The sequence below is a fragment of the Macaca fascicularis genome, chromosome 15 (assembly GCF_037993035.2).
Source record: "Macaca fascicularis isolate 582-1 chromosome 15, T2T-MFA8v1.1".
In the NCBI taxonomy this organism is placed as follows: domain Eukaryota; kingdom Metazoa; phylum Chordata; class Mammalia; order Primates; family Cercopithecidae; genus Macaca; species Macaca fascicularis.
In genome coordinates this window covers 93,522,111-93,544,398 of record NC_088389.1, presented here as the reverse complement: position 1 = coordinate 93,544,398, position 22,288 = coordinate 93,522,111, and the positions used below count along the sequence as shown (strand labels likewise).

Genomic DNA, 22,288 nt, shown 5'->3' with positions numbered 1-22,288 from the left:
TGCTCAGCACCTGGGTGCACTGAGTAGAAGAACAATGACAATGGGTTCATGTGGAGGAGATGGAGGTGGAGAGGCTAAGCTTGACTGACATTACCGACTAATCAGGACTTTTAACCCTAAAATACTACGGCTCTGAGGGGCAGGGAGTGAGAGACCTAAACTGACAAAATGCAGAGTAAAAATATTCAGTGTGAGCAGTAATGAGACAGTTGTATCAGAGTCAAATACGGAGTTGGCCTGGATGTCCTCCAAGCTCCTTTCCAGGCCTAAGATTCTATGAGTGGATGAACAATCCTGCTCCTGCTGCTCTTGCCACTGGAACCTGATCTATGTGCCTTCATTACTTGAGCTCTCCCCATCAGCAGGCTCTTTGTTGTCTGCTGCTTCAGGGTGTCTTCTCCCCAGATTTCTCCTGTTTGTGAGCTTTTCCATTGAACTGGAGCTCCTCACAGGCAAGAAGCACACCTTTAAGGTTCTCTGAGTCCCAAGTTGCTAGTGCAGTGCCTGGCAATACACATAAGTGCTTATTGGGTGCTTGCCGAATTGTCAAATGGATTTATGTGATGAAATGTCAGGAGAATCACTAGAAATGAAATGTTTGTGTAATGGACAGGGGGAAGTTTGAGGCTGATTTGAAAAAGGAGATGGTAGAGATAGTATTATGGGTCATGCTTCAGAGTATATTTGCTTTACAATACATTGGACAGCAACCAATAGATTGTTGTGTGTCATTTTAATTCCACATACTAATGTCCAAATGTGTCATATGTCTTAATTGTTGCATACTTGGGTTACTCTGCAAAGGGGCAACTGCAGTATCACCTTCTCATGCCACACCCTGCTCCACTGTAGCTGGGCTTGATAACCTTCAAATCAATCCACAGAAGTCCAGGATAGACAAAGGCATCTGAAAGGTTATCTAGCCCCAGTACCTCTGATGCCTTCCAGCTGTTTCTAACACACCTGTGGGCTGACTTCCAGTTCTTAGTCTTCACAGCTCCCTATGATGAACTGCCCCTGCTTTGAGGGATTTTCCTGCGTTGCCTCAGAAGTACTGCTCTGGGGGAGCTTCTGATACTCTTCTGACCACCTTGTCTCTGCCTTCTTCACTGGTCCTCTGTTCACACTCTCCAAATTTTGGGACATTCCTGAGTTCAGATCTTTTCTTTATAATCTTTCTTTCTTTTTATATTCTCCCCATCAGATGGTTCGTTCATTCCTCAATATCAACTAACATTTCCATATTAGAAATAACTTCCTTATCTTTAGCCCTAAATTTTGTCCCAAACTCTGGACCTATAATTTTTTGGAACACTTATGCCTTGCCCAGACTAAAACCAAACTTACTGTCTTCCCTCTAAAATCAGCTCCTGATCTTCTATTTCTCCCTGCCACCCCTTGCTCCCCCATGGCTCCAATATTGTCTTGCTGATCTGGCCTTAAAACCACAGTCAATCTTGTTGCTTTTCTCTTTGTCTCTTTTGCATGGCTGATCAGTAGTGAATTGTTTTGTCAATTGTCTTATATATTTCTTCTTTCTCTTCCTTGCTTCCTTTTTCTGACCTGAAGTTAGGGCCCTGTTACCAAACATCTAGACGAATACAGTGACTCCCTAATTGAGTGGCTGTCTGCCAATTCCATCCACCCTCAATTCTATACTGAAAAAAAAATTATATTTAATCTTTTTCAGATACTCCTTTGGTATTGTCACTCTGTTTTTTGAGTGACTGCCACTATCTACCCATTGGCAGCTCTACCTGGCATTAAGCCCTTGACATTCTCAACCTAAGTGTCCAGCCAAATTACTCTGTTCATTGTCCCCTCAACATGCCTGTGCATTTGCACCTCTGAGACTGCTTCTGAGTCAGCTATGCAGTGCCCTTTAGAATAGCTTCAACCCCAAATCCTACCAGTGCTTCAAAGGCCCAGTTCAAATCCTACCCCTCTGGGAAGTCTCCCTTCCTCTAGTCAACTTCTAGGGCTTTTGCAATTTTATCACTTGTTTTATATCAGTTTTACTATTTTTCATGTATGAGAGTTTTAACCTTCCAATTATTGTACAATGTCTTTAAGGGCAAGGGCCCTTTTTTAGAGGAAACCCTCTAGGAATTCTCCAATGATGGATTCTTCTATGAATTCTCACAACTTTCTAATATAAAGGCTTATAAAAAGTGGGAACTCGTTGTTTATTGCTTAAAAAATTGAGATTTAATTTGAACTTAAGTGCTCCATTAAATTCAGTAGAATAGCATCTTAAGGCTACTGGTAGTCTATCCATGCCACAAATGGTTTAGAGATCAAATAATTACTCATATACCTATGAAAGCAGAGTACTGGCTCTAAGATCCCCCCAAAACTCAAATACCCATTAGGTTTGGCAGGCAACAAAAATAAGTGAATCCATCTAGGTCTAATACAATGGAGAATGGTAGGACCTGGGGCAAACTCTGCATAACTTGCCCAAAGGCATTCAAATTCAGATTATGTTCAGACATTGCTAATTACAATTACTGTCTTAGACACTTGGCTTCAAAACAGTGGTTAGTTCAGGTATTTCAGATCAATTGGGTATGTATTTATCTAGGTCTTTATGGATAACCAGGGCTCTACTAGACACTGGGAGAGGGAAGAGGCAAATGGGATAAGACTGTCAGTATTTAGCAAATAATGAAGTATTTTACAAACATGATCCTTTAGGCTGGTTATTATTACACAAAGGAATGATTTGCTAGGATTCTTGAGATATTTTCATAGAATGTCTATGCCTCACTTATTGCACAGACCAGAGAATTCCATAAAAGCACTGGCTGTGTCTTATTCACCTTTGTATACTAGAGCTTGGCACATAGTAAATACCAAGTAAATGTTTTGAATAAAAGAAAGAGATCATTAAAGCTTCAGCACTACAATTATTTGTATTTCATCTATCAATTTGGAATAGATCTCCACAAACAGTAGAAATGGCAAGAAACTAGGCCTATAGCAACCAAGAAGTGAAACTGCTAGAACCTACTATCATTTTTGATCCTCTTGCAAATTTTGCTTGAAAAAAATTTCATTTTTCTGTTTACGAACTTATCCCCAGAATTTACAGATGTTTCCTTGATTTCTCTGGAAAGATACAACTTCCTAATGCAATTGAGTAAATTGATACTTTTATGTAGAAATAAGCAGAATAAGCTGGGCAAGGTAGCCCACAACTATAGTCCCAGCTACTTGGGAGGCTGGGGCAGGAGGATCACTTGAAGCCAGAGTTTGCTTGAGGCCAGGAATTTGAGGCTGCAGTGCTCTATGATCACACCTGTAAATAGCCACTACACTCCAGGCTGGGCAATGAGTGAGACCTAGTCTCTAAAGAAAAAAAAAAAAAAAGACAAAATAAGATCAAAATTGAGTATGAACTGATAAATACAAAGCAGACAAGAAATATCCTGAAAGGCACAATAGTTCTGCAGACATTTGCTTGGGAATCTCAGGGGAGGATTTTTGAAGGAAGTGGCCCTGAGTGAGTCTTAAAAAATGGGTAGATTTTTACCAGGTGAGATCTTATTGAAGTTAGTGAGAGGAGTGGTTATATAGGAATTCATGGGATTTTTAGACCAAAGATTACCACCCTTATAAGTGATAACGACAATGAATGTGAAGAATGTTTACCACTTGCAAAGTATTTTTTACATACCTTATCCACGTTCCCATAAGCATTTCTGTTCACTACCTGTGGTTTGGTCAAGAGACCCAGATATTTGAGAACTTGTTGATTTCTAGTTTCTAACTCCACCCAATACTATTAAGATGAAAATGGACAGCCACATAGGAATAGACATCAAGAAATGTATTTACAAAACACAAGCGAATTTTAAAAGGGGAGACTAAAGAGGTCACATGGTTGTTTGAACATGTTCATTTTGTTTCCTGGAGAAAAGTCAGCACAATGCTCATTCAGCTAAAGAAGTGTTGGTGTTACAGCTCTTTCAGTCCACCATTCGGCAGGTCCTGAGTTCTTGTCCCTTGTCCAGAAAAAATGAGGTATGCGGACAACTGGAGGGTGATCAAGGCAGAGAGGGGCTTCAATGAGTGACAGAACAGGAGCTTTCAGGAGACCCAAAGTGGCAGGTGGTCCCAACGAGTGTTCAGCTCTCAGCAGAGAGGAGACCCACAATGGATAGCTCCTTACCACAGGCAGGTCATCCCAGAGAGTTGAGGAGACCCAAGCCGGGCAAGGTGGCTCACACCTGTAATCCCAGCACTTTGAGAGGCCGAGGCGGGTAGATCACAAGGTCAGGAGTTTGAGACCAGCTTGGCCAAGACGGTGAAACCCCGTCTGTACTAAAAATATGAAAAATTAGCCAGGCACAGTTGTGCATGCCTGTTGTCCCAGTTACTCAGGAGACTGAGGCAGGAGAATCACTTGAACCCGGGAGGCGAGGTTGCAGTTAGCTGAGATGACACCACTGCACTCCAGCCTGGGTGAGATAGCAAGACTCCATCAGACGGGGGCGGGGGGGGGGGGGTGGGGGGAGAGAGAGAGAGAAAGAGAGAGGAGACCTGAAGTAAGCAGCTCCTTCCCACAACTGGTAGTCCCAATGTCTGTTCAAGTCTGGCTGAGTCCAGGTTTTTTTGTTTGTTTGTTTGTTTTGCTTTTTTGAGATGGAGTCTCACTCTCACCAGGGCTGGAGTACAGTGGCGCGATCTCAGCTCACTGCAACCACTGCCTCCTGGATTCAAGCGATTATCCTGCCTCAGCCTCCCAAGTAGCTGGGATTACAGGTGCCCGCCACCACACCCAGCTAAATTTTTTGTATTTTTAGTAGAGACAGGGTTTCGCCATGTTGGCCAGGGCTAGTCTCAAACTCCTGACTTCGTGATTCGCTGGCCTTGGCTTCCCAAAGTGCTGGGATTATAGGCATGAACCACCGCGCCCGGCCGAGTCCAGGGTTTTTACAGGCTCAGAAGGGAGAAAGCGTGTGCTGATTGGCCCATGGGCAGCCATGGAAGGGCCCAGACAAAGCACTGTAAGTTCTTACCACAGGCTGTAGACTCCACCCACAATTGGCAACCTGGCCCCCAGGCTTTGGGCCATCCCTGGCTTGAAGGTTGGGTTTCACCAGGGACCTAACCCCTTTCTGCCAAGGAACCTGTCTGCCTCTTGCCATCAACATACTGTCCATGACACCCAGGCTGTTCGTGCCAAGGGGTGCCTGCAGGCCTGCCCTGAGCCACCCTCAGCCCCTGCTCAGCCTCCCTCCTGTGCTTGTCAGCACTCAACATCCGGAAGAGGTCGAGGCAGCAGGGGGCTAGTGTGTTAGCACCACCCTGAGCACCCACATGCCTGGCGAGGTTGTGACAGCACCTAGGCTTGTCTACAACTTTGCTTCACCCAGTAGCAGTCGCCAGGATTGGGGAGAGGCCAGGGAGCGGGAGCAGCCACCTTCAAGCTCGTGGGAGCAGGGGACTTCCTGGGCCCCTGAGAATACAGATGCCTGGGTCCAAAGCCACAGCTGGGCAGCTGCAGTGGTACCTGGGAGCATGGGGCTCCCACCCTGCCAACTCAGTAGGGGGTGGGACTCCCACCTGTTCTTGGCTCCCCTGGCCACACCTCCCCTGCTGCAGCTACTCTAAATGGGCAGGTGCTGCCATCACTGTGAGCTATGATTGTGCCACTGACTCCAGCCTGGGCAACAGAGAGAGGCCTATATGGTATATTAGATGGTAATGACAGATTTGGGGAATAAAAGATAACTGAGGATTGTTGGGAATGCTGGGGTAGGGTTGGAGTGCTCTTGCAATTTTACGTAAGACAGTCTCAGGAGAAAGAACAATGAAAGTGTCCAGGTAGAGGCACATGTACACTGGCAGCAAGGTCCTCCCTTAGGGATTGGATCTGTGGAAGAAGCCACACAGGTCTGGAAGCAGGCTTAAGGCCATTCAGACTGGGAATTCCAGTGTTTCAAGGACAGACTGCAATGGATGGTGGTTGGTAGGTCAAAGGCTCCAGATAACACCTCTCAGCCTTGCAAACACCCTACCCTCAGGAAGAAAGATGGGCACAGTGGGGTCCTCTAAAGCATGGGGTCCAAGACAGAGGGCCCTCTTGTCTTGGCTATTGAAAAAACTGGGTTTTACACTGAGTGAAATGTTGAGCCATTAGAAGGTTTTAAGCAGATATGGTTTGACTTTTATTTTTTAAAAACCACTCTGGCTGCAGAATCAACTGCAGGAAGGCAAAATTGGAATCAGAATCCAGTTGTCAGACTACTGCAGAAATCACCATGAGAGATGACAATGACTCTGACTGATATGGAAGCAGTGGAGCTGGTGAGAAATGGTCAGATTCTGGATATATTTGAAGGAAGGGCCAATAGGGTTTGTTAATGAATCAGACGTAGAATGAGAAAAGAAAGGACTCAAGATGACTCCAAGGTTCTTGTCCTTCACCTCAATAAGTGGAGGATGGAGCAGAGGAAGGCAAGACTAGAAGGTAAAAATAGCAGTAAGAAGGCTCTGCTATGGTATGAGAAGAAATGATAAGAAGCTGAATTAAGGTGATGGCAGTGGGGTGGAAGAAAGGAGAGCCATCATGCAAAAAGTATCCAGGAGGGAGAATTAGCAGGAGTAAGGGATGGACCATATTTGTGAGATGAGAAATGCAGAGGTCTAAGATGACCCCCAAGATTCTAGCTTAAGGTGGGTGTTGTTACTATTAGCGTAATAGGAAAACAAAGCACAAAGACTTTTCAAAATTTGTCCAAGGTGTTAGAGGCTTACAATTTGTAAAACCAGGATTAAACCCAGATGTGTCTGATTTTTAGAGCCTGAGCTCTTACCCATTTCATAAACCATATTTTCCCTAGAGGAGGATTAGTAGGAAAGGAAGCTACTTGTTGGAAAGTATCTTTATAACAGTGTCTGTTCCTCAGTTTGCTCAAGGAGACAGTGTGCCAGGAAAGTCCCTGTGGAAGGGCAAGGAAGAACGGGAAGTTAAAGCCAGTGGCGGGTGATCCAGGAGTCTTTTCTGTTGCTAGACCTGTTACCTGCTGTCCTTTCATGATTTAAAAATAAGAATGCTGGCAAGTGCCAGGCCTGTTCGTGCAGCTTAAGATGATACCTTTCTTGGATATATTTGCATTTTGATAAGGAAAGGTATCTTCAGGTCAAGCTAAGGGATGACATGAGCATTTCCCTGTGGAAAGCACTAAGATCTCCCTTTCTAAAATAAAAACAAGAATACAGCTCACTGAGGACCTTACATTTCCCTCTAGCTACTGACTCATTTCTCTTCTCCTTTCTATAGCACTCTTCTTGAGAGAGTTGCCTATATTTGTCACCACATCTTTACCCATTCTCTTTTGAACCTATTCAAGCTTTCATCTGTACAAAACTCGCCGATACTGTGCTTGTCAGGATCATCCATGACCTCCATACTGCTAAATGCAACTCTCAAGAGTATTTGGCTCTACTGATCACTCCTTTGTAGCCCTGTGTTTTAAAATATAGGTTTTATTATTATTTAGGTATGGTGAGGTCAACATATCAGGAAATGACTGCCATTGAAAAAAGTATGTTGAACTCACAGATCCCAAGAGAAGGGAGCACACCACGCCACAAGGGGCCACATGGGGAAGCACCAGGGTCAGCTGGGAGTGGGGTAGGGGGTGGGCAAGATCTTTATTGTGGTTTCAACAGGAAGAAATGTGTGAGGCTGGGTGAGTGGAGTTAGGATTAGCTAATATGAATAATTTCAGCAGGCTCTGGGGCATAGGGGCTCTCCCTAGTCTTTTGGTACTTGGCCCTGAGGTGATTAGGGCAGGTGCATAGTGTTGGGAATGTGAAAGCCTCCAATAAATGAGGCAGTTGTTGGTATGGGCTCTGGAATGGGTTGGTTTGCATTTGAAAGGTGTGCTCATGAGCAAGTGGTTTACCCTCTCTTAGAGGTTAGAATTGGCTAACCCTGGGAGGGGCAGTCCCTTCAGGGTCAGCAAGGCCCCAAGTGTCAAAGCATCAGGATACAGAAAATAAAATGCATGGATAATACACACTGCCATTTGTCTTTGTATCCTTCCTCTCAGTCTTCTCTGCTGGTAACCTCTCCTCACAAAGATCTATAAATGTTGAAATATCCCATGTCTCAGTCCTTGGGCACTCCCTTTCCTATCTTTCCATATGTGATGTAATGCAGATATCCATGACTTTAAATCTTCAACACTTCCGCATTGATGACTCCTAAATTTACATCTCTACCCCAACTGCCTACTAAACACCTCCACTTGGATATCTAATAAGCATTTCAAACCAAATCTACACCAAACAACTCTTTTTCCCCTTCCATAATTTGCTTCTCCCTCAGGCTTCTTCATTTTAATAAATAGCATCTCCATTGCCCTAGTGACTCAAGCCCCAAACTTAGGAATTTTCCTAATTTCTCTATTTTTCTCAAACTATATATCCAGCCTGTCAGCAGTTCCCTCAGGTCTTTTTTCAAACTATAGAAAGCCTAAATAAAGGAAAGACATACTGTATTCATGAATTGGAAGACTAAATATTATTTAGCTGGCTGTATTCCCCAAAATTGATCTATGGATTCAATGCAATCCCTACCAAAATTCCAGCTTCCTTTGTCTGCAGAAATGAGCAAGTTGACCCTAAAATTCATTTGAAAATATAAGGAAGCCAGAATAGCCCCCTAAAAAAAAATCTTGAAAAAGACTAACAAAGTTGGAGGACTCACACTTTCCAATTTCAAAACTTACTACAAAACTACAGTAATCAAGACTGTGTGGTACTGACATAGGATAGACATATAGTTCAATAAAATAGAATCAAGAGTCCAGAACTACATCCTTATATATATGATCAATTAATGTTTTGCAAGGGTGCCAATACAGTTCAATAAGGAAAGAATAATTTCATCAACAAACTGTACAGGCACAACTGCATGCCCATGATCAATAGAACAAATTTGGAACTAAAGTTCTTATATTTAGGTTTTTGATCCATTTTGTTTAACTTTTGTTTATGGTATGAGGTAAGGCTCCAAATTTGTTCTTTTGCATGTGGACATCCAGTTGTACAATTGCTCCATTTATATTTATCTTAGCAGAAAATACAGATGTAAATCTTGTGACCTTGACTAGGCCATGGTTTCTTAGATGTGACACCTAAAGCACAACAATAAAAGAAAAAAGTAGATAAATTGGATTTTTTTTACTTAAAATCAATTTGTGTTTTAAAATTAAATAAAATAAAAATTAAAACATTTATGCTTCACAGGATTCTATCAAGAAACTGAAAAGACAATGTGCAGAATGGGAGAAAATATTTCCAAATCATATATTTGACAAATAGTTTGGCAATTCTTCAAAAAGTTAAATATAGAGTTACCATTTAATTCAGCAATTCTACTCCTACATATGTACCCAAAATAATTAAAAGTATACATAGGAAAAGACTATATACAAGTTTTCACAGCAACATTATTAATAATAGCCAACAAGCAGAAACAATCCAAATGACCATCAACTGATGAATGGGTAAGTAAAATGTGGTATATCATACAATGGAATATTATTTAGTCACAAAAAGGAATGCAGTACTGATATGTGCTACAACACAGATGAGCCTTGACAACATTATGCTCAGTGAAAAAAAGCCAGCCACAAAAGTCCACATATTGTATGATTCTGTTTTTATGAAATATCCAGAATAAGCAACTGATAGAGACAGAAACTAGATTAGTGGTTGCCAAAGGCCACACGGAAAGGGAAGGGGAAACAGGAAGTTTCTGCTAATGGGTAAGGGGTTCCTTTTTAGGGTAATGAAAATGTTCCAAAATTGGATAATAGTGTTCGTTGCACAACTCTGTGAACATACTAAAAACCACTGAGTCGTGCATTTTAAAAAAGTCTGTGTTTTAAATATATATACACACATATACATATATAACCCTCTTTCATATCAGTTATACTTTAATAAAGCTGTTGAAATTTTTAAAATAAAATTTTAAAACAAAGAAAAAATATATAAACTCACCAACAGACCACTTCTCACCTCCACTAGCCCCGCTACTCTAAGTTATCAGCATTTCTGCAAACACATTCCTAACTGATCTCACTGCTTGGAATCTTGCCAGCAACCTCTCCCTCCCAGCAATAGTCTATTGCCTGCACCAAAGCTGAGTTGTCTTTTAATGATGTAAATGAGGTTCTATCATTCTCCTGATCCACACCCTCCACTGCTTTTCATCACACTCAGAGCAGCTCTGCCGTTACCTGATTTAGATGTATGGCTCCAACAGATTTCCCTTGAAGAAATGATTCCATGGCTGATAAAAGGTGGAAAGCCTCCTTGGTCTCAAAACCATTATCAGATTAGCTGTGTGCTCTGTCCCTTTCCTCAACCATAAGAAGTCCATGGATAAAGAAAGCTTCAGAGCAAAGGAGAAAGCATGGGAGGAAGAGCAGGACGAAGGTGGGGCATCTGCAGCCCCCACCCTCATCAGAGCCAGTTCCCTACTCTCCCTGTCTAAACCTCTTAGTAAGAGGTAGTTCAAGTGATGGGCAAACTCAATTCCAGCACTCAAAAGCACTTGACTACTTTGCTTAGTTAACTAGCAAGTATTTCTTGAGAATGTAGCTCTGTTCTATGGAGCCTTATTTTCAACTGTCAGACTCCCAGACATCCAGTCCAGGTAAAGAAGATGGTGTCCAATTATTCATTTGACAAACAAATTTGGGGTTCAAGGGCCAGCTATTGAAAAAAGCTATGGAAAACTTCATGAGACGTGCAGGTAACTGCCAATATGTGTGGTTCACAAGGACCGGTTCATACTCAGAAAAGGCCATTAAAAAAGAAAGAAGAACTTCTCATTTGGATTTATAAAGAGTGTCTTACTTACTCTTAATTTATATCTTCTCTTCTCCAGGAAATCAACCTATAACTTCTCCTCTCAGCTCCACTCTACCACGGTCTGTCACCTTCCCCAAACAATTTGTTTCCTTGTTTTCAAAAGTGAACAAAGCACCAAAGACCCAGCAAAGTTTCATAAGGCCCTGAGACTTTCAATTGTCTATTTCAGATCAAATACAGAACATGATCTTCCTCCTGCTAATGTTGAGCCTGGAACTGCAGCTTCACCAGACAGCAGGTAAGAAAGGACAAAGGGAGAGGCTTAAGAAAGAAGAGCAGGTGGTGGCCCCTAGCCAAAGCCAAAAATGAGAATGTGGTCCTCAAGCTGAGGGCTTTCTTTGAGAGGAAATATAATTTCTGGGCTATTCCAAGCACCACAAAAAGAAGAGTCCCCAAAGTGGCTTATATATGCCAATGTCCCTATCTGACAGAAACGAGGACTGAGAATATTGCTCCATATATCCCCACTATCCAGTGAGGGTAATGACAAGAAGACAGGATCATTCAGACCGTGTAAATCTAAACTAATACAAGAGGGCAGGGGTTGAGTTCCCTTAAAGGTGAGATGCCAAGTGGCTGTCCCCTTCCTTTCTGGCAGGGAGAGTAAGAAGACAATGGCCAGGGGACACTGTTACTCTAAAGATAATGTCTTGAAGACATTCTGCATATTATTAGTTGTTTTTGTGAGTTTCTCTTTTGAAAAGCAACAGTAGCAGCCACTGGTCGTTCATACCTTAATGTGGTTTACTGAGTCTTCCTAAAACCCAAATGAACAATGAACCTTAAGGCTATCCCTTTGAACTTGAAGAAAGGACTTCTATTGGAGGATGAGGGTGAGCAGGAAGAAAAGCAGTTTCACAGTTGGTTGTTCTCCTGGGGAAGGTAGTTCAGACCATTCGAGGGTGTAGTTAGGACCATGAGTGTACTATTTTGGATGAACACCAAGAGGTAAGAGAGTGAGACAGAGGTGGGGACAGAGGATTAAGTCCTCAAGATAGTAGCCCCAGCCTCATGGGAAATCATCTTTCTGCTCATGATTGAGAAATAATGGCTCCCGTGGCACTTGATAACCTTTCGAAGAGCTTTCTCCTCCCTACTGACTTGTTCCAGATCACTCTTTACTCAGTCACATTCCTCTCACTCCCTTGAGCTGCCCAGCCTGGTCTGGTACTAGAGACATGCACTTGGGGCCCTCCTCAAAGGAAGACCCTGAGATATTCTGCTTACTTCTACTCTGCTCCTGCCTGCAGGGCCAGCTAAAGGAACTTTTCATGTTTTCTTTGCAAGGAACCCTGCCTGGCAGGAATTTTAGAGACAAGCAAAAGGGGCAAATACTTCCATGCTACAAAACAGCTTCAAGTTTCTGTAGAGTGATAAGGGAAATGAGGGCCAAAAGACACTGCAGTTCCCCATCCTGTGGCAGGACTGGGGGCTTCAGGAAAAAACTTGGGGAACGTGTAACCTCTGTGGGTTTGTCCTTAAAAACATTGAGATCCTGGGTTTTCTGTCTTTGTTTTTTGCCTTCTCTCTTAGGAAAGGAGTGAGCTAGGGTGACAAGGAGCAATATTTTTTAGTCCTCATTGGCTCTTTCTACGGAGGAAGGATCTTTTCTTCTAAGATAATTAGCACAAGACAATGAAGATAGGCGCTAGCTCCCAGTTAGGTATACTAATGGGCAAAAGGAAGAGCATTTACATTTATTGAGAATTCACTAAATGCCAGATACCGTGCTAGAAAATTTACATATGGTATAGTTCATTTAATCTTCACAACGATCATTTTGCAGGTGAGGGAACTAGAACTCAGAAAAGGTACTTAATTTCCCCAAGATTACATAGTTATTAGGTGACACAGGCAAGATTTCCACAAAGCTAATGTCCTTTCTACCCTACTGTGCTACCATGATGATGGTAATCAAAAATGGCAGACAATCCATAAATCTTCCAACTTTGGAATCGGTTTTTGCACTGAAGTCTGAACATGGATATGTATTGAATGTTTATTCTGGACATTCACAGAATCAAAAATATGTGTAATGAATTGTGTTGCTGAATTAACTGAAAGGAAAGTAAAAATGTAGCACTTTCTCACTTTCTTCACAAATTTGGAATTCTTCTCTGCTTTCCACTATGCAGATAACATCAGTTCAAACAAATATTAAATACCTACCTAAATTAGAATGCCTTCTCCTCATGATATTTTTTTAAAAATCTTGTCATTTCATGTCTCTTTAATTAAAGAGTTTTGATTTCAGAAGAGGGTACCTGAAAAAGAAAACAACAAAAAAACTAAAGAATCTGAGAAATAATTAGTGTTTACTGCTGGGGAGGAGGTCTGGATCTTATCTATTATGTATATTCAGGTTTTGTTGTTTTTTTTTTTTTTTTACAAGAAGCATGTATTAGGTATTATTTGTATAATAAAATATAATTTTAAAAATACAAGAAATTTCTCATATAAAAATATGAGAGTAATCAGACTGCAACACCCAGTGCCTGAGAGGGAGCTACAGCTATCAGGCTGGCCAGACAGACAGAGGATTACATTTTCTTCCTTGCTCCTTGTACAGCCCCAGACCTGCATGCTTCATTGAAAAGAAAAGAAGATACATGAATTGAATCAATATGATGCTTAGTACCCTATCGGTGCCCATTTCTTTTCTATTTTTAAATTTTAAAAATAACACCTGGCCAGGCACAGTGACTCACGCCTATAATCCCAGCACTTTGGGAGGCCAAGGCAGGTGGATCACCTCAGATCAGGAGTTTGAGACCAGCCTGGCCAACATGGTGAAACCCCTCTCTACTAAAAATTTAAAAAAAAATTAGCCGGGCATGGTGGCAGCCACCTGTAATCCGAGCTACTCAGCTGAAGCAGAAAAATCGCTCGAACCTGGGAGGCAGAGGTTGCAGTGAGCTAAGATCACGCCACTGTACTCCAGCCTGGGTGACAGAGTGAGATTCCGTTAAAAAAACAAACAAACAAAAAAAACACTTATGTTGGTATTCTCAGACATTACAAATAAATAAAAACAACCCAAGTGCCCTGGAGAATTTGATTCTAGGAGTAGGTCTAGAAAAACTTCAACTGGAGAATGGATATAGAAATCATGGTATATTTACAGAATATATATATATTATATATGTAATACATAGCATGTGAATAAATTAATTACAAAAAATTAATTACAAAAAATATGATTACATTTATTATATAGCATGTAAATTACAAAAACATGTGACTACATCTATGAATCTTAGAGCATAATGTTGAGTAAAAAACTAAATAAATAAAAATTAAGCCCAGAAGATAACATATAGCACAGCATCCTTTTCATAAATAAATATATTGCTTAAGCATACCTTATATATAGAAGATAAAGCTTAAAAAGTAAAGAAGAGGCCGGGTGTGGAGGCTCACGCCTGTAATCCCAGCACTTTGGGAGGCTGAGGCGGGCAGATCACGAGGTCAGGAGACCGAGACCATCCTGGCCCGCATGGTGAAACCTCATCTCTACAAAAAATACAACAATTAGCTGGGCGTAGTGGCACATGCCTGTAATCCCAGCTACTCGGGAGGCTGAGGCAGGAGAATCCCTTGAACCAGGGAGTCGGAGGTGGTGGTGAGCCAAGATTGCGCCACTGCATTCCAGCCTGGGCGACAGAGTGAGACTCCGTCTCAAAAAACACAAAAGTAAAGAAGAGATTGATAAGCCCAATATTCAGGATGCCAATTACCTCTGGTACAGGCAGTAGATATACATCGTTAGTAATGTGCTAGTTCTTAAGGTAGGTGGTAGGTTCACAGATGTTCATTTTACTTAATTAAATATATTTTGAAAATTTATTTAAAGCTTTCTGTGGTAAAATATATCACAGAGAAAACCACATAAAACGACTATAAAGTTTAACATTACTATAAGGTGATTAGTTTTGTAACCACCACCTAGGTTAAGAAGGAGAATTTTGCCAGTTCCCCAGAAATGCTTCACCTACCCCAGCCCAGTAAAACCTCCTTTGCAAATACTCTTCATAGCGCTATCCAATATGCTCTTTATTTTTACCTTTTTTAAATTAAAACAAAACTTTTTAGGGACAGTGTCTTGCTCTGTCATCCATGCTGGCGTACAGTGGCCCAACCACAGCTCACCGCAGCCTCTAACTCCCAGGATCAAGCGATTCTCCTGCCTCAGTCTCCTGAGTAGCTAGGACTACAGGCATGTACCACCCTGTCTGGCTAATTTTTAAAATATTTTTAGTGATGGGGTCTTGCTATGTTACATAGGCTGGCCTCAAACTGCTCGTCTCAAGCAATCCTCCTGCCCTAGCCTCCCAAAACACTGAGATCACAGGTGTGAGCCACCACTCTCAGATTGCCCTTTATTTTTTCATGAAAGAAATTACTGAAGAGGACTAAAAGAAGTTTTAGTAAGCATTCAATAAACGTATGTTCTTTATAGTTTCCAAATCAGTAAATATAGACATCCCTCATTTTTAAGTAGATTTATGTATTTTTTTGGACATGCTGTAATTTATTTAACCAGTTCCCTATTGGTAGACATTATAATTATTTCCATTTTCTTCTGCTAGATTAATGCTTGAAAAAAGTGTGTGCCTCCCAAAGACTATGATGAAAGTTGCCTCTGAATAAAACTCAAAAACAAACCATTAATCATTAATTCTTTCCTTACTTGTATGCTCTTTGGATGCTCTACTATGTTATCTATAAAATAAAGTTTGAAGTGAAAAATTAGGGTAAAACATTTTATATCATTTTTAAAGGAGGTATATATGGATGTACTTACATATGTATGTTTAAATTTACATACCATAACATTTATTTTTTAAAAAAACATCTTATTAATTTTAACAAATCCTTAGTCATATAACTACCACCACCACAGTGAACATCCAGGACAGTTCCATCCCTTGCCAAACAAACAAACAAAAAGCTTCTCCCAAGTCTTAAGTCCAGACACCTACTGATCTATTTTCTGTCCTTATAGTTTTGACTTTTCCAGAATGTCATATAAATGTAATAATTCATTAGATATCCTTTTGTATCTGGCTTCTTTCACTTAACATAAAGCATTTGAAATTCATTCATATTGTGTGAATCAACAATTTATACCTTTTTGCTGTTGAGTATATTCTATTGTATGTATACTATATTTTGTTTATAAATTCCCCAGTTGGGGAACATTTGGGTATTTCCCATTTTGGGTGATTACAAATAAAGTTATTATAAATATTTGCATATAGGTTTTTTGTGTGAACCTAGGTTTTCATTTTACTTGGATAAATACCTAGAAGTGGGATTGCTAGGTCATGTGGTAAGTGTATGGTTTATTATAAGAAACTGCCAAACCTTTCCATAGTGGCTGTAGCATTATTGCATTCCCACCAGCAAGTGTATGAGAGTTCTAATTGTTCCTCATTCTTGCCAGCACTGGTATTCTTTTCTATTTTTTCTTTTCTTTTATTTATTTATTTATTTATTTATTTATTTATTTATTTATTTATTTATTTTGAGACAGAGTCTTGCTCTGTCACCCAGGCTGGAGTGCAATGCCATGATCTTGCCTTACTGCAACCTCCACCTCCCGGGTTCAGGCAATTCTCCTGCCTCAGCCTCCCAAGTAGCTGGGATTACAGGCATCCACAACCACGCCCTGCTAGTTTTTTGTATTTTTAGTAGAGACAGGGTTTTGCCATATTGACCAGGCTGGTCTTGAACTCCTGACCTCAGGTGATCCACCCACCTTGGCCTCCCAAAGTGCTGGGATTACAGGCATGAGCTACCACACCCCGCTCTTAAGTCATTCTAATAGGTTTGTAGAAGTGGTTCTAATTTGCATTTTCCTAATGACTAATGATATTAAGTATACATTTATTTATATATTATTTTATATATAATCTTATATAGTATACATATTTTATTTTATATATGTGTGTGTGTATACACACACACACACATATTTTTTTTTCTTTTTTTGAGACAGGGTATCACTCTGTTGCCAAGATTGGAATGCAGTGGTACAATCGTAGCTCACTGCAGCCTCAACCTCTCAGGCTCAAGCGATTCTCCCACCTCAGCCTCTGTAGTAGCTGAGACTACAGGCCATGCCACCATGCCTGGCTAATTTTTTTTTTTTTAATTTTGTAGAGATGGGATCTCCTTGTGTTTCCCAGGCCAGTCTCAAACTCCTGGACTCAAGTGATCCTCTTGCCTCAGCCTCCCAAAGTGCTGGGATTACAGGCATATGCCACTGAACCTGGCCTTAGTTAAGTTTTTATGTACTTATTGTATATCTTCTTTGGTGACATTCAAATCATTTCACCCTTTATAATTGTATACTAAGGAATTAAACAATTGTTTAATTGTTGTTTATTTTCTTATTGTAAGGTTTTAAAAGTTCTCTTTTTTTTTTTTTTTTTTTGAGACGCAGTCTTGCTCTGTTGCCCAGGTTGGAGTTCAGTGTCCTGGCTCACTACAGCCTCTGCCTCCCAAGTTCAAGCGATTCTCCAGCCTCAGCTTCTTGAGTGGCTGCAATTACAGGCATGTACCACCATGCTTGGCTAATGTTTGTATTTTCAGTAGAGTTGGAGTTTCACCATGTTGGCCAGGCTGTCTCAAACCCCTGACCTCAAGTGGCCCACCCACCTTGGCCTCCCAAAGTGCTGGGATTACAGGTGTGAGCCACTGCCCCAACCTTAAGAGTTCTTTATTCCAGACACAAATTATTTATCAGATATTGATTTTCAAATATTCTTCTGAAGTCTGTAGCTTGTCTTTTCATTTTCTTAACTGTGCTTTTGCAGAGCAAAGATTTTAATTTTGATGAAGTTTGATTTATCAATTTTTCTTTTATGGATCATGCTCTTGGTATCACATCCAAAAACTCTTTGCATAACCCAAGATGTAAAGAATTGTCTTCTACGTTTTCTTCTACACATTTTGTAATTGTATATTCTATATGTAAGGTTTATAATCCATTTTAATTTTTATATAAAGTGGGATGTATAGGTTAAGCTCATTTTAGTTTTACATGTAGATGTTCAGTTGTTCCAGCCCCATTTGTCAAAAAAACCCATCCTTTCCCCATTCAATAGCCTTTGAATCTTCATCAGAATCAATTAGTCATATTTATGTGGGTCTATTTCTGGACTTTCTATTCCATTGACCTATGTGTATATCCTTTTGCAAATATCACACTGATATTTGTTTTTTTCTTACATTTTTATTTAAAAATCTAAGGACATCTTATAACCCAGAAATATTTTTTATACCTTGTCATGTCTTAGAGGAAAGACTGGTCTTTCTTTTTTCATTGATGTTTTTCTTCTCTCTTCATACTCCAGAGGTAGACGAAAACCAGGGGGACCACAATGACCATGGTGATGTCTGAGGTCATTCTGGGGCACAGACCTCAGCCTGGGTTACTCCACTTGGCCTATTTTTAGATCCAAAACTACTTCTGCTGACTGCTGAGATATACAAAGGAGAAGAATTAGGTTGAGGAAAGGATTTCTATGCTAAAACGTGTCTCCATGCAGTCCTCCTACACTGAGCAGAACATGAGTCAGGTGCATAGAGCAGAATTTTGTCCTAAACCAGGAACTTCAGAGTTTTCTGAAGAATGTGGCTATGTAAAGCACCTCCCACCCCACCCGTACTTCTCAAGTACATTATGTGGCAAGTCTGAAAAAACTTACACTTCTGTTGTTAAATGTGGGGGATAAAATATAAACTTAGCTTAAAGAGGAAGCTGTCTTGGGCAATGCAAACGATTTATTGTGTGAAAGTTTCCTGAAGATGTGACAGGTGCTGACTACCATTGATGCCTGGTTGCAATAAAATGCAAAGCTCCCTCAAGAATTTTTGAAATGCATCAAGTTAAGTGTTCTAATCTAGCAAAAGGACCTGCATGTATAAATTTTTCATGCTTTTGCCAAGTGTTTTGCCCTTTAGTTTAGTTAAGGGCCCCAAATGAATGGAAAGCCTGTGTTGTCTGCTTAATTTTGTAGCTGTGGAAACCTTCCAGTTTTGTCCTTTGTCTAATACCTTCAGGAGCTCAATGCTAGATTGAAGCTTAATTTAATAACCATGTGGCATGTAAAATAGAAAACCAAACATCTTTTCCTTAACATATAGCAAACAAAACAAAACAAAAACAAAAAAAAAACACCTCACTCATGGATGTAGTGTACACATGCCAGTGGATACATAGTCATAACTGCAGTCATTGGTAGCACAGAAATAAATATGCATTGAAGACACAGAGATGAATTTGAATTCTGGTTCCATGAGCTACCATTCTTTGACCTTGGGCAAGTTACAGCACTTCTTTAAGCCTCAGTTTCCCCATCTGTAAAATGTGGATAGCAACATCTACCTTGCAGAGTTGTTGGGAGCATGAAATGAAATGATGGGCTAGCCCAGTGTCTGACTTACTGCATTTAAGAAATATCAACTATTACTCTACTTCCCAAATGCAGACCAATGTTATAACTCTACTTCTCGAACATTAATATGCATGCACATCACGGTGACCTTGTTAAATGCAGATCCTGATTCTCTAGGTCTGGGGTATGCCTGAAATTCTACACTTCTACCTAGCTTCCAGGTGAAGCTGAGGACAACACTTTGAAGGGCAAGGTGGTAAAAGATGTTTGCAAGTGCAAATGTTAATTTGTGTAACTAATGGTTCCCAATACTGTCTGCACATGAGAAGCTCCCAGGAAAAGAAAATTTTTAATGATGCTGACCTCATCCCCAAAATAATTTAATTTTAACAGATCCAAAGTAGTGTCTGGACATTAGTGTGTTTTAAAAGCCTCCCAGGTGATTCCAATGTTAGCCAAGATTGAGGCCCTCTGCTTAATGAATCTTATTTGTAGCTGGGCTTGAGAAAAAAACCTCTTCATAGAATTGTTTCCAACAGTGTTTTGATTGACTCTGTAACTTACAATAAGCAAGAATGTTTCAGGATTTCAAAAATGTATTGCATTTCCTAAACCCCTTATTTTGTATGGAGTAATCAAGCTCAAAATTTGCACGTCTTAGAAACTTTACTTGGGGCAAAATTAGACCAAATAACAATTAATCTTCTAGGTATTCTGAGCTATTCAGACACATGATTCATGTTTGCTAATTGCTGTTTTCTCTTGTAAATATTAGCTGAAAAATGTCGCCTGTCTGAAAAGGAGCATACGTTATGCCTATCACTCCTGGCACATATTCTTACAAAGCAGACAGGAAAAACAGGAAGAAAATGGACTTTTATCAAAGGCCCAGGCAGTAAAGAGGGGAGTTCTGCTGTAAACTAAGGGGAGTTCCAGAGGAAGTTATAGGCGTTCCCTTTCTCATGAAATGAAAGCATAGTGCAGTAAATAAATTTGCTAAATAGATTCAACAGAGTCTCTACCCAAAGTCATCTATTTAATTCTTGTTTTTACGCAGACTCAGCAACTAACCTTCCTTGTAAGTCCCATTTTCTTCCCTGTTTCCTATGTGTCATATGTAATTAAACAAGAGAAGAATTATAGAAAAGTAAAAGTAGTAGGTAATTCTTGAACTTGGCATATGATTACTACATATTTGATGAATAGTTGAATATTATTCTTCAAGGACAGATCGGATTTGATATCAGGTGGCTCTGCATGTTTATAAGGGACTTAACAACTCAAGTATTTAAGGATGGCTTCCATCATAAAGGGATCTGCCCTGAAGAGGGTCCCATTACAGAGATTCCAAGGTGAGAGCTATTCCAAGTGTGCAGTGGAATAAAAGAATCATACAGGAAATCTCTTTTTACATGCATTATTTCAGGTTCTTTGCAACCTGGCACAGCAAGTGCAGATATGATTAGCACTGTTGTACACACATACACTCACCTTATAGCCCTGCCCCTGTGCCCCTCCTGCACAAAAGAATGCTGGGCACACATAAACTCCTCTCTGTAGAAAGGCACATTAATGTTCTAGCCATAGTTAAAACAGGGAATAGAGGCAAGCTGTAAATGTTGGTCATTTGAAATAAATCTCAGGTTTGTGGATATCACTATCAAGTGTGCTGTGTGGCAATTAAGAAGGTCAATTTGTGTGATCACAGGCAAGTTGCAGTTTGATTAAAGGAAAGCAGAGGTGAATATATAACCAGGGTCATCCTTTCTTTCTCCCTCTCTCTCTTTATGTCATTTATTTGCCAAGCTCTTAACTAGAACTTGGTATGTACTACATACTGGATATATCAAAGCAAACTCAGCCTGGTCTTTGCCTTCAAAGATTTGCAGGATAGTGGGAAGAAAAACTTGAATCAGAGGACAACTGCAATGGGAATCATTCAAGCAGCAGAAAACCCAAAAGTTACTTATACTGTGAAATCTGATCAGAGAATGGACTGTCCTGGTTAGTAAAATATCCTGGAGGATAAAGATTGACCATGCATTCCACATATGAATTACCACTTTCCCAAGAATTAAAGATACGAAAGAAAGAAACGAACATTTGCTGAGTGCTTACTGCCTGACAGATCTAGGCACTTCACATGTAACACCTCGTCCAGCCTCCACCATAATACTGAGAGGTAGAGTCCAACCTCATTTTATAGATAAGGAGGCTGAAGCTCACAGAGATTAAAGGATGGACTCACAGTCAAAGGACTCCTAATTCTGATAGTCAGCATTTGAACCCAGGCTCACCTGTCACTATATCCTATGCTCTTGCATATCACATTTTATACTGAAACAACTTCTTGAATAGCTAATGCTTAGAGGAAGTCCCCAAATATTTGTTGAATGAATGATTTGATTGAATGAACGAATGAAGCTCTACTGAACATAATTTGATCTAATCTTCTGTGATTATTCCAAAACTACTTCAAGATTTTCCTATATCTCCATCACAATGAATACCCATTCATTAATGATGGAAGCAGCCTAATTTTGTCATTTTTCACACTTTATTGATGTAAACACTACCTTTACTAGTTTGGCCACTCCTTATGCATTTTTATAGAACTATTTAGATCAATTCAACTTTTAAAAAATAAAACCATATACCCCTGTGGTAGATAAAAAACAAGTATCATTTGCACTGGTAAATAGAGAATAGGAAGAAAAATAAACGCAATGAAAATAAAGCAGTGTTATCAAATCCTACCCAGATACTGTTATCTGCCTGGAAGATTCCTATTTGATTAAAAGGAAAAATAGCCAGTGTTAGAGGTATGTATGGAAGTATGGAAGTCTAGTTGCAAATTATATACAATTGAAGGAAATATAATTGAAAAGGGAACAAATTCCTCTCTGAATAATTTAACTCCCTTTAGGCTTTGATTCTGCCTCAACTAAAATCATTTTACATACTTCTAGTGGCGTGTCCCT

The 22,288-nt window shown here is 40.2% G+C and overlaps 2 protein-coding genes across 9 annotated transcripts in view; one reads left to right on the top strand and one right to left on the bottom strand.

Moving 5' to 3' along the window:
* PLGRKT (plasminogen receptor with a C-terminal lysine) overlaps window positions 1–22,288 on the bottom strand; it is a 258,998-nt gene that overhangs the window by 146,568 nt on the left and 90,142 nt on the right. For 3 of the 5 annotated variants that reach the window (XR_012424732.1, XR_012424731.1, XM_045373226.2), the window contains exon 2: window positions 13,072–13,166. The exons of 1 other annotated variant lie outside the window; for it this stretch is intronic. The gene's annotated coding sequence lies outside the window, so the exon portion shown is untranslated. Of the gene's footprint in view, window positions 1–13,071; window positions 13,167–18,191; window positions 18,390–22,288 lie in introns of all 5 variants that reach the window. One more of the 5 variants, XR_012424730.1, reaches the window with a different exon arrangement.
* Window positions 1–22,288, top strand: part of PDCD1LG2 (programmed cell death 1 ligand 2) — a 60,220-nt gene that overhangs the window by 903 nt on the left and 37,029 nt on the right. For all 4 annotated transcript variants that reach the window (XM_045373225.3, XM_045373224.3, XM_005581782.5 and 1 more), the window contains exon 2: window positions 11,072–11,140. In XM_045373225.3, coding sequence (XP_045229160.2) covers window positions 11,086–11,140 — 55 coding nt within the window. In that variant the 5' untranslated portion in view covers window positions 11,072–11,085. The remainder of the gene's footprint in view (window positions 1–11,071; window positions 11,141–22,288) is intronic.